Source organism: Nansenia antarctica (genome assembly GCF_963989245.1).
Source record: "Nansenia antarctica genome assembly, chromosome: 20".
Taxonomy (NCBI): Eukaryota; Metazoa; Chordata; class Actinopteri; order Argentiniformes; family Microstomatidae; genus Nansenia; species Nansenia antarctica.
In genome coordinates, this window is record NC_137693.1 from 5,216,434 (window position 1) to 5,233,933 (window position 17,500).

The following is a 17,500-nucleotide window of genomic DNA, read 5'->3' on the forward strand; positions in this document are numbered from 1 at the left end:
CACTTAGTCATATAAATTATATATGAAAATCTTCTATCATATCTTCTATCATATCCACAAATCTCTGCTCATTATCCATTGTAATGTATTCCTCGCGATTTCATGTTTTCAATTGATGTCCTTTCGTCGAGTAAAGCCAAAGGTACAGTATGAGACAAAAAACTAGTTGACAATAACGATGTTCTACTCTATTCTGCCCACCCCTCCAGTGAATCCAGTGCTTGCACAAATAGATGATATATTGTATATTCATTGATATCCTGGTTCTGTGTATGTGTGTGTGTGTGTGTGTGTGTGTGTGTGTGTGTGTGTGCGTGCGTGCATGCGTGCGTCTGTGTGTGCGCGTGCGTGTGTGTGTGTGTGTGTGTGTGCGCGCGTGCGTGCGTGTGTGTGTGTGTCTCAGGCCTCCTGGTGGCCGAGGTGGGGTACTGTCATGGTGGTCAGCTGCCTCCTGACCCTCCTCATGACTGTGGCCTCAGAGCCGTCCTGTAACTCCTACAGGGGTTACCCTGGCCACCCCGGGGTCCCTGGGAGTCACGGAGCCGACGGGAAAGACGGTTCCAAAGGAGAGATGGGAGATCCAGGTACAACCATGGAAGATCTTAGTACTGTATATCACAAAGTATCCCACCTGTATGAACGAGGACTCTTTCAGTCATCATTGTTGATGGGAATTCCCCTGTAAAAGCTCTTGTATAGGATCAACCACCCCCATCCTCTAAACTAAACAGTTCAACTTCAGGAGGTGAAAAAGCAAAAACTGACCCTTGATCTGCTGTTACCGGTTCCATAGACAACAATAGATGATTTATTGTAATGATCATACGAAGGTCATGAATCTGCCCTTCAACAAGATCCCCTCCACTTTAACCCTTAACCTCCACTTTAACCTTTAACCTCTGTGTGCAGGTGAGGCAGGGCATGGTGCCACGGGGCAGAAGGGAGAGGCCGGTCAGTCTGGGCCCCCAGGGAGGTCAGGTCTGCAGGGAGACCCAGGTCAGCTTGGCCCCCGCGGACCTGCAGGCCCACCAGGAGAGACGGGCAGTGCCGCCGGTACCAACACCACCCAGAAATCCTGCTTTTCCTACAAGAGGAACACCAACCAGCCTCCACCCCCGGACACGGCCATGCGCTTCGACTGGAGACTCCTGGAGCACAGCGATCCGCTGGCCGAAGGGGTGTTCCGGTGTACCATCAAGGGCGTGTACTTCTTCACCTATCACGTGTCGGCTAAGAACCTGGTGTGTCTGAACCTAAAGAAAGGAGCGGAGACCAAGGTGGGGTTCTGCGATTCGTCACAGGGCTTCCTGGTGACTTCGGGGTCGGTGGTGCTGGAGTTGAACGTGGGGGAGGAGGTCTCACTGCATCCCACGGAAAACAACGGTGTCATCACCAAAGAGGGCCGCCAAGACAACATCTTCACAGGCTTCCTGCTCTTCCCCACTAGCTAGACCTGGCCTAGTCCTGGCCCGGACCAGAAACACCCAGTTCAGACCAGCATTAGCCTCCTGTAACCAGCCACTAAGATGAATCAAAATCCGATAATAGTCACTCTAAAACCAGCTACAGCTTTTTTAAAAGAAGCAGAAACCATAACACAACTCTATCGCTCTATACCTCACAGAGAAACTTAAAATGCTAACTGTATATTCTATTTTGGATCAATGCTACTGCTACTTTCTGATTCATATATGCATTTCCTTTCATATCTGAAGTGGAGAATTCAACAACAAAAAAATTAAGCTGATGAATCACTATGTAAATTCATATGGATCGATCAATAAAATGTGATTAGTTTCGAATTTCGGTGTCTGGGTTGATTGATTATTATTGACATACTGTATGACTGCTCAGTGTGGTTACACGTATCTGTTACCAAGGAGCTCACACAAAGATCATACATGTTTCATATGGATCCATTCAGATAAAGAATTTGTATCAGATAGATGCCACATCCAATCCCCATTAACCTGAGTTTCAAACCCCACATAAATAGGGTGACCAAGACAGCATTCTTTCACCTGAGTAAGATAGCCACGGTACATTGTTTGTTAACCCAGCAGGATGCTGAGAAGCTAGTTCATGCTTTCATATCAAGCAGACTTGATTATTGTAATAATTTAGATTGGATTAGATTCAACCTTATTGTCATTGACAGAGTACAAGACAACGAAACGCAGTTCGGCATCTAACCAGATGCAAATAGTGCAGAGTGCAAAAGCCATAAATGTATGGACAGTGCATGGTGGGACAGTATACAGTATTACAGTAAGTATAAGTAATGAATATAAAGTCAGTATACGTGCAATGAATATGAATATTAGATAATATTATAAGAATAAGAATATTATAAGATAAATGTACAGTGTGATATGTACAGACAAGCACAACGATATCTACAGTTAAGACATGTGCAGTATGATATGGACAGAACAAGGGCAACGGATATCAATACAATATACACAGTTAATGTATATGTACAGAGTGCAAAACAGCAGTGGTGCAAAAGCGAAGTTCAAGTCCTCAGTGGTATAGCGGTGTGTGTCCAATGTTCCTCCTGTTGGGGGGTGGAGGGGGCTGGGTGTGGGGGGTAGAGGTATGGGGGGGGTTCAGCAGCTTGACAGCTGCAGGGAAGAAGCTGTTGGCAAGCCTGCTGGTAGCCGTCGGGAGCCTAGACTCCTGTACCGCCTCCCGTGTGGGAGGAGGGCGAACAGTCCGTGGCCGGGGTGAGAGGTGTCTTCAATGATGCCTCGCGCCCTCCGCAGACACCACGTTTCCTGGAGGCCCTCGATGGAAAGGAGTTGGGCACCGGAGATGTACTGGCTGGTTTTGACCACCTGTTGCAGCCAGGGCCTTCCAGACAGAGCAGCTGCCATACCAGTCTGTTATGCAGTCACCAGAATGCTCTCGATGGTGCACCGGTAGACATTTACCAGAATCCAGGAAGACAGCTGGGCTTTTTTCAGTCTCCTCAGGAAGTGTAGACGCTGCTGCGCCTTTTTGACCAGGGTGGAGGAAATCTTTTTAACCTGGCATACAATTACCAGTACTTTTTTGTTGTACTCTTTTTTACTTTTTGGATCTTTTTTTAATTTTATTATAATTTTTTATTAAAGTTGTTCTATTCATTATTGGGATATGGTTGTGTTGAACTGTCAAAGCACTTTGAGCTGCATAGTCTACTCTGTATGAAAGGTGCTATACACATAAAGTTATTATTATTAATATCCTCCCACTAATCATAGCTCTCCACTACACACACCCCATCAGTCCCTGGCAACCGATGTCAATTCCAGCTCTATGTACGACATCTAACTGCTACATTGTTCCTTAGGAACTCAGTCAAATCCTGTCCCTTACTGTTGAAGAATGGAACACCATGACAACAGGGGTAAACAGACCTACAGGGACTCAGCATACAGCACACACACACACACACACACACACACACACACACACACACACACACACACACACACATACGCACGCGCACACGCACACACACACACACACACACACACAGTTACAGAACAAATCATTAACCACCACAGAGAGGCATGTAAATGGTTCTTGGAAATACAGTTCTGAGGATTTTCTAATATTTCTTTTTTACATTCTCCCAGTGTGAGGTGAGCAAGTTGACTTCAGTTGAGTGTTTGAATCTGTGATTACACATCTATTTTAATTCGCAGTATTATCTAATACATAATGTTAAAGTGAATGTTTTTATTTTATTTTACAGCTAGCCATTGTGGTTGCAAATGCATAAACGTTAATAAAATGTTAATGTTAATAAACATTTATAAAATGTTAATAAAATGTTAACGTTAATTAAACGTTAATAAAATGTTAACGTTAATAAAAATGACCACTGTGGTCTGTACTTCATACTACACTGCAACTGTGACTGAAGTTCCCAGCCCATACTGTCATATGATGAAGCTAATCAACTGTGTTCTTTCATCACCTAGCCATCCTACAATCCCTGCTGTGTGTGTAGCTGTAGTAGCAGCTGTGTGTATCTGTAGTAGCAGCTGTGTGTGTATCTGTAGTAGCAGCTGTGTGTGTATCTGTAGTAGCAGCTGTGTGTGTATCTGTAGTAGCAGCTGTGTGTGTAGCTGTAGTAGCAGCTGTGTGTGTAGCTGTAGTAGCAGCTGTGTGCGTAGCTGTAGTAGCAGCTGTGTGTGTAGCTGTAGTAGCAGCTGTGTGTGTAGCTGTAGTAGCAGCTGTGTGTGGCTGTAGTAGCAGCTGTGTGTGTAGCTGTAGTAGCAGCTGTGTGTGTATCTGTAGTAGTAGCAGCTGTGTGTGTATCTGTAGTAGCAGCTGTGTGTGTAGCTGTAGTAGCAGCTGTGTGTGTAGCTGGAGTAGTAGCAGCTGTGTGTGTATCTGTAGTAGCAGCTGTGTGTGTATCTGTAGTAGCAGCTGTGTGTGTATCTGTAGTAGCAGCTGTGTGTGTATCTGTAGTAGCAGCTGTGTGTGTATCTGTAGTAGCAGCTGTGTGTGTATCTGTAGTAGCAGCTGTGTGTGTAGCTGTAGTAGCAGCTGTGTGTGTATCTGTAGTAGCAGCTGTGTGTGTAGCTGTAGTAGCAGCTGTGTGTATCTGTAGTAGCAGCTGTGTGTGTAGCTGTAGTAGCAGCTGTGTGTGTAGCTGTAGTAGCAGCTGTGTGTGTAGCTGTAGTAGCAGCTGTGTGTGTAGCTGTAGTAGCAGCTGTGTGTGTAGCTGTAGTAGCAGCTGTGTGTGTAGCTGTAGTAGCAGCTGTGTGTGTGGCTGTAGTAGCAGCTGTGTGTGTAGCTGTAGTAGCAGCTGTGTGTGTAGCTGTAGTAGCAGCTGTGTGTGTAGCTGTAGTAGTAGCTGTGTGTATCTGTAGTAGTAGCAGCTGTGTGTGTATCTGTAGTAGCAGCTGTGTGTGTAGCTGTAGTAGCAGCTGTGTGTGTAGCTGTAGTAGTAGCTGTGTGTGTATCTGTAGTAGTAGCAGCTGTGTGTGTATCTGTAGTAGTAGCAGCTGTGTGTGTATCTGTAGTAGCTGTCCGTTCTGTACATGTGCAGTGGTAGAGATGTCCGACCATCAGCAGCAGAGCCCAGATCTGCTGCGCTCCCTGATCATCCCAAACACCAGCTCATCACATCCCTGTCAGCACCACAACCTCCAGCTCTCACACTCTCGGCTCTGTAGAGGAGAGCTACCTACAGTTGCAGGTAAGAGTGTGTGTGTGTGTGTGTGTGCATGTGTGTGCGAGAGATCAAAGCGATCATGTTCATAACACTTTGTGAACAGATGCAGTTAAATGGTCCTCTGGCTCAGTTGTTAGAGCAAGGCGCTAACAACTCTTAGGTTGTGGGTTCAATTCCAGCTGGGACCATATATACAGACAAATGTATGCACTCACTGCAATGCAGGTTGCTTTTTGGATAAAGTCAGCTAACATACTGTATATATTATGACGGCTACTCTCTTCTTTCTGCTCCTTCGACTCTTTTTTTGCTCGACTCCCTCTCTGCCCCCCCCCCCCGCTCCCCAGGCTTGCTCCTCTACCCAGACACTCCTGTTAAGATGGAGACGACATCCCAAAGAGCGTTTTGCCCGAGACCAGGGCCACAGTCAGCGAGAGGCCAGGGCCAGCAGAGTAACCTATCCCTGGAGGGTAACACTGATTGGCCAGCCTCCACTTCATCCATATCATTAGATAATAGCATTAGACCCTCAGCTCTCAGTTGAGATTACACAAACAGACAGTAAACCGCTGTAACCACGGCGACGACTACTGATACGGGTTAAAGTAACCATGGTAACCATCCCTTTCTCAGGGGGCCGCAGTTTCCTGACCACCCAGCGTGATTCCTACCCCCCGCTTCCTCTGGAAGGACCACCGCAAGCCAGGAGACGGAGGCTGCGAGAGAGAGAGACGGAACCAGGGGAGGACGAGAGGGGAGGAAGCAGAGGGGAAGAAGAAGGAGGAGGAGGGATAAGAAGAACAGAGACAGGGGCAAAGAGCGGAGGAAGAGAGGGAATGGAGGTGCTGTCTCAGTACCAGCAGGACTTCCCTCCTCCCCCCCTTCCCACCAGGAGGAGGCGCCCCGCTATCCCCCAGCCTGACAACATGGCCGTCAACCCCGCCCTCAGGCAAGTCACATGGGTCTGTGTGTGTACTTGGGAAGAACACCAGCGATGGCATGTATATGTTACGGTACATGTGGGAATACGATATACCTAACCCTGACCCTAGTTTTCCCACATGTACCGTAACATATATACAGATGGGAGGCTGGAACCAAAATAACAGATAACAGACGTTTTACAATCACCTGAAATGAAAAGGATGTCCGTCTTCCTAAGTATGCGTGCGTGTGTGTGTGTCTACAGGGCCGAGTTCAGGACGGTCCAGATGGAGACCTACCTTGGTTGGTGTGTCACAGACATCGACAGACCCTCACGCCTCCCCCCCTCCCACCAGACAGAGAGCTGAGCAGGCTGCCCTGGACACCAAGCACTTGCATGAAGTGACACCCCGTCCTTTAAGGTACTAATGAGGAAACTCGCCGGTGTATCCCTGGTGAATACAGACTACTTCTGGGGAGTAATGCGTCACAAACTAGGAATCATCCATTAGCCCTATTAGCCCTATTAGGTTTCCTGACTTCACACTGTAACTATATTAAGAACTTGAAATATCGTACAGCTGTCTCAACGAATTCATCGACTGAGGCTTTCTTTCCATCCAGAAGTTGTGAGATCGTCATGTATTTACAAAATGTAACAGGACACTGAGATACAAAACCAGATTATTTAATAAACCAGTGGAAAACAAAAACATCAGTGTCGGTGTTTGTTTGTGTGGGTGTGTGTGTGTGTGTGTGTGTGTGTGAAAGGTGAGATTGGTTTGCTGTGTTTCTTTAAGCAGTCTTTTATCTGATGTTGAAGATGTTGAGATGTTTCTTTTCCTCTGTCTGTATTCCTCTTCCTCTGTCGGCCTCTGGGGGTAAATGATGATGTTTATTTCTCCGTGTTTGACCCAGGGACATTGATCTTTCCATCTACATGTCCTCGACACTCCATTTGTAAGCCATCTCATCCACCGCCTTCCTATCCGAAATTCTGGTGTAGCGCTTCTGCTCAAACCCATTAGACCTGAAACACAGACAGACAGACAGACAGAGTTATTACATGTTACACTAACATAGGCCCTAAAAACACACAGTCAACGTTTCAACAATGTTACACCAGCATATATCTGGTAAATGGACTGACTTACAGTATATAGCGCCTTATTCCAAAGCGCTTTACAACGGCCTCTCATTCACCCATTCACACAGCAATGGCGGCAAGCTACCGTGCAAGGCGCCGGCCCGCTCATTGGGAGCAATTTGGGGTTCAGTGTCTTGCCCAAGGACACCTCGACATGTGGCCAGCCGGGGATCGAACCGCTGACCTTGCGATCATTAGACGCCGGCTCTACCTCCTGAGCCACAGCCGCCACATCTGCACCCATACACACACAGCTGGTACTGACCTGTCGCATCCGTCCCAGCGGTAGCCTGGATGAATGTTGAAACGATTTGGGGGCGGTGGCGGGCCTTTATAGCGAGGTTTCTCTGTAAAAACGACAATATCCTTTACTGCAACATCCTTTACTGCTCGTCCACAACCATCAAATAACCAGTTTTTATTATTATTATTATTATACATATATTTGTTAAAAGTATTTGTACATTTTTATTGACTTTGCTGAGGCAAACGAAGCAGGAAGTGCTGCGTGTGACTGACCTTTGACCCCTCGTAGCTTGGCGTCACGTTCCTTCTTGCGCCGGAGCATAGCTGCCATGGGGTCACCGTCCCTCAGCTTCTCTCGGAGCATGCGGTCGAGGTCCTCGTCGTCACGGTGACGTGCCAGAGGCTTCTCAGTCTCACGCAACGCATCTGTGACGTTCTGCTGCTGCATTTGGCCCTGCACAACCCTACACACACACACACACACACACGCACACGCACACGCACACGCACACGCACACGCACACACACACACACACACACACACACAGACACAGACACAGACACAGACACAGACACAGACACAGACACAGACACACAGACACACAGACACAGACACAGACACACACACACACACACACACACACACACACACACACACACACACACACACACACACACACACACACTATTACGTCTGGCCCTGTGGAAGCCTACAATGACACACATATCAAGTGAACACACACATACAGATACCGGCAGCAGAAGGCTCCCTCACCCTTTTCCCCAATTGGCGTATTTCTGGTCCTTCTCCGCCTTCTCCCCAGCCTTCCTCTTCTGCTCCTCTCTCTCCGTCTCCAGGTCCCTCAGCTTCCCGCTTTTGTCCCTGAACACCGTCTGGGCGTTACGAGACGCGTCTGGTGGGACAGGGGGGGTAGACACATCGCTGTTGAGACACACCTCAGCCAGACGAGCCATGACTACGAGTTACAATACTAATCTGGACCAATCATGACTGACAGGACTGAGTGAGAGTGTATTAGAGGTGGATACATTCAGTCTATTGGAGCGATACATACTGAAGTGCAACTGATCTACACAGTGACGGTGAGTGTGTCCGGTGGTGACACAGGCTGAGTTGTGTAGACAGCGTATAGCAGAGTAAGCTGGGTGTGTTAGTTCTAGTGTGAGAGTATCTGAGTTGACAAGCTAAGCTGGTTGAGTCAGACCTCAGACTATGATACAGACTATGATACAGGCGTCTGCTAAATGCCCAAAAATGTAATGTAAATGACCTTCCAGTGGCTGGTTGATTTTCTCTCTGCGTCGGTTCTCTTCGTGTTCTCTCCTTAGAACCTCGACGGAGACCAGACCCGCCGCTCCTCCGGAGAGCATCCCAGGCTGAGGACACACACAGACACACAGACACACACACACACACACACACACACAAACATCACACTTTGTTCAATCTGGCATCGGCTTTTAACAACAAAACTAAAAACAAAAGATTTCCACAGAAATTATGGAAGAAAAGCCACATATTACTATCCACATTTTATTGTACATTACGTATTGTTTACATAAATTTGAAACAACCCAGGTGGTACACACTACACAATAGGTTACATTTTCAGTAATGTATCGCAATATGTATTGCATCACAATGGTATCGCTTTGTGACCCATGTATCGTGGTACATATCAGATCAGGAGGTCCTTGCCAATACCCAGCCCTATTATTCAGAATGTGTGGCCTGCTCCTCCAGCTCCATACACCCACCTGTGATAGTTCAAGTCTGCGCGGTGGAGAGAGGTCAGCATCTGGGTCCCTGCCCCCCTGTGGTCGCCTCCTGGGTGGTGATTGGTCAGAATCAGAGTCCTGCCCCACCTTCGGCTTTCTTCGGGGTGGCGACTGGTCAGAATCGGAGGCCCCTCCCTGCTGGGCCCTTTTCCGAGGCGGTGACTGATCAGAGTCTGAGCCCCGTCTGTTCTGAGCACGCCTCCTGGGTGGTGATTGGTCAGTGTCTGGGGAGCGCTTGCCTGTACGACCCGCAGTTGACGAGTTGGGTTTTCTCCTGGACGGGGACGAATCTAGAAAAATAAAAATAAAAATAGTATTGACCAACAGGATATTCAGTAAACACTGAATTGTAGGAAACACATTGTAGGATACATTGACCCTCCTTGGCCCTCCTCTCCCCTCCCCTCTTCAAGTATCACAGTTACATCATGTTTACATTGTGTGCGTGTTCACTGCCTGTGTGATTTCTTCTGCTATCTTCTGCTAATAGTGTGTGTGTGGTTGTGTGTTATAGCTGGGGTGTAGGATATACAGTAGCATATAACAGTAGCCTATAACTGGTACTAAAGCTTTCAATCGTGCAAGACGATCAGTGTGTTATGTTATGCAATATATGTGTGTGTGTGTGTGTGTGTGTGTGTGTGTGTGTTTGTGAGTGTGTCAGTGAGAAGCTAGACCCAAGATGTGTTGGTGACAGTAAACACTGTGAATCTCGTACACATTCAGTCTATAACACAGTGGGGCAGCTAAGAGCGGACAGACTAGATTGCGAGGGGCTCAGAGGTCCCAGAAGCCTGCATGGTGCTCACCTCTGCTGTGGGTCTTCTGGGTCCTGCCTGAGTGTTTAGGGTTGCGTGGGGGCGAGGTGGAGTCATGGCGTCTGCTCCCAGCACCAGGCTGTAGTCGACTGGGAGAAGCGGCCGGAGAGTCGTGGCGAACTCTCCTGGGGGGAGAGGCGTCCGGTGAATCTTGGCGCATTTTTCCTGCTGCTAGAGGCTCCGGCGAATCGTGGCGAGCGTTTCTGATTGGCGAATCATGGACTATCTCTCCATCTTCCTCCGAGACTTCCTCTTCATCATCAGCTAAAGAAGACAAGAGACAAGGATACGTTGGCTGTTACCACACACATTCACACACACAATCCACAACCAACCAGAACCATACACAAAGAGACAAACAAATGTGAACCATTGACGAAGGCACACTGAGCTGAACCGCTCTTTCAATTTGGAAGAAAGTAGATAGTCAAGGAGCTCAGCATTTACCCACAACAGTCTGAGTGTTAAACACACTAAAGGCTCTCACCTCCCATCACTCTCCACTTGGTACTGGACCTGAAGGCCTCAAGCTGCTTCACCCCCTCCGGCCGCTCATCTACCATCTCTGCAATCTATGAGACACACACACACACACACACAGACACAGACACAGACACAGACACACACACACACACACACACACACACACACACACACAGAGACACAGAGACACAGACAGACACACACACACACACACACACACACACAGAGAGACACAGACACACACAGACACAGACAGACACACAGAGACACAGACACACACACACACACACAGACACAGACACACACAGACACAGACACACACACACACAGACACAGACACAGACACACACAGACACAGACAGACACAGACAGACACAGACAGACACAGACAGACACAGACAGACACAGACACACAGACACACACACACACACACAGACACAGACACAGACAGACACAGACAGACACACACACACACAGACACACACACAGACAGACACACACACACAGACACACCCACGTACCCACGTTAGCTATGACAAGACAGGGCACTCGTGTCTTACTGTAAACAACAAACATTTGACCTTTGAACTCACCACTGGAGCTTCCTCTTCTTCCTCTTCATCCTCCTTCTCTTCATCGTACGTTGTCTTCCAGTCGACGTCGTCATCCACTATTTTCATCCTTATTAGTGTGGATAGAAGAAGTAGAGAGAAACTACAATGAGCTTACTAAAACACTACGCAAATAGTTTAAGACAAGCTAAGGAGCGTGTTGTTGCGTGTGTGTAGTAGGCTATGCTAACTAGGCTGACTGACACCTATTCCTCCAGTCCTTTAGCCCAGACTCACCCTTTGCCTGTGACTTTAACTCGTCTCTTTTTAGCCTTCCCCTCCTTAGACTGCTTGCTGCCATCTCCCTCAGCGGACAGATACCGTTTCAGATACTCCGCTTTGGAAAGAGCTGCGCCTTTGCTGTCGCTTGTGGAGGCAGCCATCACGGTTTGAATGGCATAATAGTACGGAGCGCACGGAGGGACAAACAGCACGTAGAGCGTGACCGAATGCAGAGTTTCTATGGTGAATGAATGAATGAATGAATGAATGGTCTTTATTGTCATTAATACAGTACAGGTACCATACAACGAAATTTAGGAGGGGGGGCTCCCCTGGTGCTAGGAAAAAAAAAGAATTACTAAAAACAAGATGGGAAAAGAGCTGGTTTACATAAATAAAGGCTATATATAGATATACACTATCCACTACTATACTATACAAATAAAACGCTGTGCTGTACTCTATGCTATGCTATAAATATCCTAACATTTCCTATCTCTGAACCTAATGAAGACTATTACAGTACAGCAATCCAACTAGTGAGGGAAGCAGACAGTTTGTTGATGAGAACAGCTTTATTAAATATACACTCAATATACACCGCATTGATAATTATCATAACAATGGATGTCAATCAGTTAAGCATCTTAATAATAATATAATGTTTTGTTAATAGCCATTGTCGTCCATGTCCACACACATGGGATACATTGTAGGATATACATTGACCCTCCTTGGCCCTCCTCTCCCCTCCCCTCTTCCAGTATCACAGCTACATCATGTTTACAGTGTGTGCGTGTTCACTGCCTGTGTGATTTCTTCTGATAATAGTGTGTGGTTTGTGTGTTATAGCTGGGGTGTGGGATATACAGTAGTAGCATATAACAGTAGCCTATAACTGGTACTAAAGCTTTCAATCGTGCAAGACGAGCAGTGTGTTATGTTATGCAATATGTGTGTTAGTGTGTGTGTGTGTGTGTGTGTGTGTGTGTGTGTGCGTGTGTGTGTGTGTGTGTGTGTGTGTGAGTGTGTCAGTGAGAAGCTAGACCCAGGATGTGTTGGTGACAGAGGGAGAGCAGTAAACAGAGCGTCCAGGAGCAGCTCTGTACAAACACACTGACGGCTGAACACTGGAGCAACTGATCTGTAGAGAGACATAACAACAAGGTTATATATATATATATGCGTATATACTGTATATATATATATATATACTGTATATACAGCAGGGTTAGAGGGTGGGTACACAAACACACACACACACACACACAAGTGTGTGCGCACTCACTCACACACACACACACACACACACACACACACACACACACACACTCAGCTATACTCTCCCCACCACACACTCTCACACTCACACACACACACACACACACACACACACATACACACACACACACACACACACACACACACACACACACTCAGCTATACTCCCCCCACCACTCACATACGCATTTACACACACCTTTCTCTATGTGGACGGAGGCGACTTTCCTCCACATTTTGCACATGAAGGTGTTGTTGTGTGTGAGTGTGTGTGTGAAACCACTGAGGACAAGGCGGTATCCGTGTGGTTCCAGCTCCTCTACGTAGCTGCGGTCCTTGAACTGCGGTTCCGCAGCAGAACCTGACACATTGGTGTTGATGACGGTCTCTTTGGGCCCGGTGGACATAGAGAACTCATAGCTGTTGAACTGGTGGGGTTTGGGCTCAATCCGACAGTCCACTCTCAGATCGCCATCCTCCTCCTCACACACCGACATCACCTCACACCTAACTGGGACCAGCAACACTGGAGCACAGCAGAGAGAGTCAGAGTCACCGACACCGCTGAGGCAGAGTCCAGTGAAAAGCATGGGGTGATGGTGTTATGTTGGTGTTATGTTTTTTGCAATTTTCTTTTTGTTCATCAATAAGAACAATAATACAACAAGTCAACATAAAAAAAAAATAAGAAGAAAAATTATTACAAGAAAAATAAAAAGCTGGGGTGATGGTGTTATGAATAATAATCTGAAATAAATGCTTTTCACACAGAAAATATGTGCAATACTTGCAATCAAATGTGCAAAAAGTATGTCAATATTAGAAACAGTTAAAAAGAGGATTCATGTAAATTAAGGAGGTTTTATCATTTAAAAAAAGACTGAGAGACTTAAAATGAATCAATAGACAACTCTTTGTGTTAATAAGGAGAAAGCTTTCACCTCCAATGAGTACACCACAGATGAACAGGGACTGGATCATGATGGAGCTGGGGGTGAGGGGTGAGGGGTGGGCAGAGAGTGGGGGGTGGAGAGAGATCAAGAGAGAAAGAGAGATGGATGGAGAGAGAGAGAAAATAAGTATGTAACAAACATTTAAATATTTATAAACTCATCTCATTATGATGGACACAAGTAATGGGCTTGTATTTCATCGCTAAAGATCTAACTCTCTCTCTGTCTCTCTCTCTCTCTCTCTTTCTCTCTCTCTCTGTCTCTCTTTCTTTCTCTCTTTCTCTCCTCAACCAATGACAGCCCAGTGGGGTCACATTGACATTGTACTACATTCAGCACAACCTGGGAGATATGTGTGTATGTGTGTGTGTGAGTGTGTGTGTGTGTGTGTGTGTGTGTGTGTGTGTGTGTGTGTGTGTGTGTGTGTGTGTGGGTGTGTGTGTGTGTGTGCGTGTGTGTGTGTGTGTGTGCGTGTGGAGTGTGTGTGTGTGTGTGTGTGTGTGCCACCTCCCCAGTGTCTGACAAGTAAACAAGCTGTCATAGGTGTCACAAAGAGTCAATCAAAACAGCAGACATGGACATACATTATTTATTACTATTACTTTAGAAAGAGAGAGAGAGAGAGAGAGAGAGAGAGAGAGAGAGAGAGAGAGAGAGAGAGAGAGAGAGAGAGAGAGAGAGAGAGAGAGAGAACCATCTCACGGCATTGCCATAACTTATAACCTCAGAATACATGGCAGTCAGGTCAGGCAGCTACTAGCATCTATCTCTCCTCTTCCCTCTCCTTCTCTCCTCCGATATCCGGATCCTCCCCTCTCCTCTATCTCCTAACCCATAATTGCTTTAGCTCAGTGGGCTAGACTCTCTCCTGCTTCTGCTTTAGCTCTATAACATACAACTGTACTGTGTATGTCTGTATTAGCTTACTAGCATTTCCTAGCGTTCCTTTTCCACTCTAGCATTGTCGTTAAGCATATTCCCCTGTCCTCTGTTCCTGTCCCAGAGAGCTGCAGGCTGTCAGCAGACAGAGGACACAGCGTCCATGCTTCCTATCCTCCGGACGTCTTACCTCTCTGCTCAGGGCTGTTCTGTCCTGTCCTGACTGTCTTGTTAGTGGGGCTGTAGCCGTGGCTGGGCTGTTGATAACTGATGCTGAAGTGGTGTGACACTGCAGAACTAACAGTACAGTACAGGCGGTCGGTCTGCTCAGGGAAGAGGATGGAGAGAGAGGGGAGGAGAGAGAGAGGGGGGGGGCTGGGAGGGGGGCTAGAGAGAGCTGATTCGTCTTTCTCCTCTGCAGTGACTCTGCCAGAAAAGCAGCCAGCCAGCCAGGAGTCTGAGCGTGCCCCAGCACACATACTGTAGATTATCATCAGCAGATACATTAGCAGCACATTATAACCTCTCTCATTTCCTCCCATTTCCTGTCCTCTCCTCTCCTTTCTGCCTGTCTTTACCAAACATGTCTCTCTCTCTCTCTCTCTCTCTCTCTCTCTCTCTCCCTCTCTCTGTCTCTCTCTCCCTCTCTCTCTCTCTGTCTCTCTCTCTCTCTCTGTCTCTCTCTCCCTCTCTCTCTCTCTGTCTCTCTCTCTCTCTCTCATTCAATTATCCTACTCTTCTGCTATTTCCTTTTCTCCTTGTTTTTCAGCATAGAGATTGGTAGGATCAGCATTCTGAAAATTGTACCACAAATTGTAGAGTGCCTTATTTACATATTTATGATCATAATGACAAATGAAATGCTGGGACATATTGACCTTAAAAAGGTGAAATATTTAAAAGCAACTGGAACATCCATGTTCACACATGGCACATGGCAGCTATGGTTTTACAGTTTGTTGTGTTCTGTCTGCACTGCTGTCTGTCCTGTGTTGTTTTGTTTGCATTGCATTTAGAAATGCTCTTACTGTAACGCCAAATCAAATTCCTATATGTGTATGCTTAATGTGTATGCATAAATGGCAATAAACGTTATCTCATCTCATCTCATCTCTCAACTTCATTTACAGTTGTGTGAAGAAATTAGGACACCCCCATGAAATATGTAGTTCTATTTTAAGAAATAAACCTTCTGTCAAACAATATCAATAAATAAAGGTGATGTCATTGAACCAAAAAACAATGAAAATGTAACTTTGTTATCACTTTAACAAAAAATTAACAAAGATGCCAATTCCTACTAAATTAGGACACCCTATGCCCTAATAGCTGGTATTGCAACCTTTGTCTGAAATAACCTCAATTGGACGTTTCCTCTAACTGTCTACCAGTCTCTGACATCGATGGGAAAAGACACCGCAAGTTTTACCCAAACCAAATCACCCCCACAGCATCTCAATAGGAGATAAGATCCAGGCTTTCACATTGGCCATTCCAGAACTTTACTGGAATGTTTTGGGTCATTGTCATGTTGCATGGTCCACATCCGTTTCAGCTTACATTTTTGGACAGATGGTCTCACAATTTCCTCAAGCACCCTCTGATACAATAAATGATGTTATTAGTACGTTCGAGAGATGGCGAAGTACTTGTGTGAGCCATGTGAATTTGTTAGATCGCTTTTACTTCAGTGAGAAGTTAGATGCTAGTGTGGAGACAGCATCCTTATTATGTTAACCCACTTAAACGGGCATGGATGAAGGAAGTAGCCTGTTTATTTGAGCTAGTGAGTGGATTCACTCAATGTGTTGTCCCATGGTGCTATGTGTTTTATGTGGTGGTTCTATGTGTAATGTGTGCCATGTTTGGACGTGGAGAGGTCGGCATGGTAAATGAGAATGTGATTCTTGATTGCCAACCTGCTTTTGAGAGTATGAATTATCAGTTAGACCACACTGATGTGGTCCATCTCGCAATATTGTTCAAATGAAGATCAAATGTACATATGAAATAATGTTGAAAAAGACAAATGTTTTCATGGGGTGTCTGATATGTGCCCCCCTGCTGGGCCAGAGTGTTACCTCACATGAAGCTGTCTCTGCCGAGCCAGAGAACAGAGGTTTCAGACCAGCAAGTCGTGAGCTTAGAATTATAAGGTTCTATCTCCATTTTTGTCAAAATTGAGTTTTTTTACATAATCTGATCCATTAGGTGTTTATTAATGCCTGTGTGGTTATTTTTAAAATGTTGACATTTTTGAGTTAGTAATTCATAAATTACAAAGGTTCCATCTCACAAAACATAGTGGAATGTAAAAACCTTGATGCTCAATATCTCTGAACTACCCTAAACGGAGATAGAACCTTATCATTCTAAGCTCACGCAGTGAGTCTAGGCCACTGAGGAATTTAGACTGCATGGTCTAAACCTGCTGGTCTGAGGCCGCTGTTCGTTCTCTTGCCCTGCAGAGACCTCATATTGGCTGCAATCAGGGCTGGACTGGCCATCTGGCATACCGGGCATTTGCCCGGTGGGCCGCGGTAGTTTTGGGCCGAGCCGACCGGCCGAAAGCTACCATAGAACGGCCCATAAATCGAAAGCTACCATTGAACGGCCCATAAATCTGGGACAGCGGCCCATTGGCCACTTTTCGATACAGACACTGGGCTGGCCCAATCAACAGAGAGAAGGGGGGGGGGGGTCAGGGGTCACGCACGCACGCAGCACCAGACCTCCGTCTCAGTTTCGCTGTAGTTTTGGGCCGAGCCGGCCGGCAAAATAAATTTAGTTAGCCTGGATAGTTACTAGATAGATACTGAGAGAGATGGAGCGCAAAAGCACACTAAAACGGAAGGCAGGCTGGGAAAAAGTTAGGGAGAAAAACAAGAAGAAACTCGAGGCAGATGCTGCCAAATGTGTAAACATTAGGGACATGTTTGCTGCACCCTCAAGTTTACCACAG

The 17,500-nt window shown here is 46.4% G+C and overlaps 3 protein-coding genes across 3 annotated transcripts in view; 1 reads left to right on the forward strand and 2 right to left on the reverse strand.

The window, feature by feature from the left end:
• The window catches only part of c1qb (complement component 1, q subcomponent, B chain), a 2,324-nt gene extending 602 nt beyond the window's left edge, over window positions 1-1,722 (forward strand). Inside the window, exons 2-3 of the mRNA XM_080549769.1 lie at window positions 404-584; window positions 910-1,722. Coding sequence (XP_080405895.1) covers window positions 404-584; window positions 910-1,451 — 723 coding nt within the window. The 3' untranslated portion in view covers window positions 1,452-1,722. The remainder of the gene's footprint in view (window positions 1-403; window positions 585-909) is intronic.
• A 5,096-nt stretch (window positions 1,723-6,818) lies between these two features.
• Window positions 6,819-11,586, reverse strand: bud13 (BUD13 homolog; the record flags this gene model as incomplete). Its single annotated transcript, XM_080549604.1, has 10 exons — window positions 6,819-7,127; window positions 7,510-7,591; window positions 7,764-7,954; window positions 8,266-8,404; window positions 8,783-8,888; window positions 9,270-9,580; window positions 10,100-10,372; window positions 10,596-10,680; window positions 11,186-11,273; window positions 11,441-11,586. The coding sequence occupies 10 exons, from the start codon at window positions 11,584-11,586 to the stop codon at window positions 7,034-7,036; spliced, it is 1,515 nt and encodes a 504-aa protein (XP_080405730.1). The 3' UTR covers window positions 6,819-7,033.
• Window positions 11,587-12,456: 870 nt separating this feature from the next.
• On the reverse strand, window positions 12,457-14,366 carry LOC308174904 (thy-1 membrane glycoprotein; the record flags this gene model as incomplete). Its single annotated transcript, XM_080550016.1, has 4 exons — window positions 12,457-12,569; window positions 12,906-13,232; window positions 13,648-13,694; window positions 14,362-14,366. 4 exons carry the CDS (start codon window positions 14,364-14,366, stop codon window positions 12,457-12,459), a joined length of 492 nt encoding a protein of 163 aa, XP_080406142.1.
• Window positions 14,367-17,500: the final 3,134 nt, after the last annotated feature.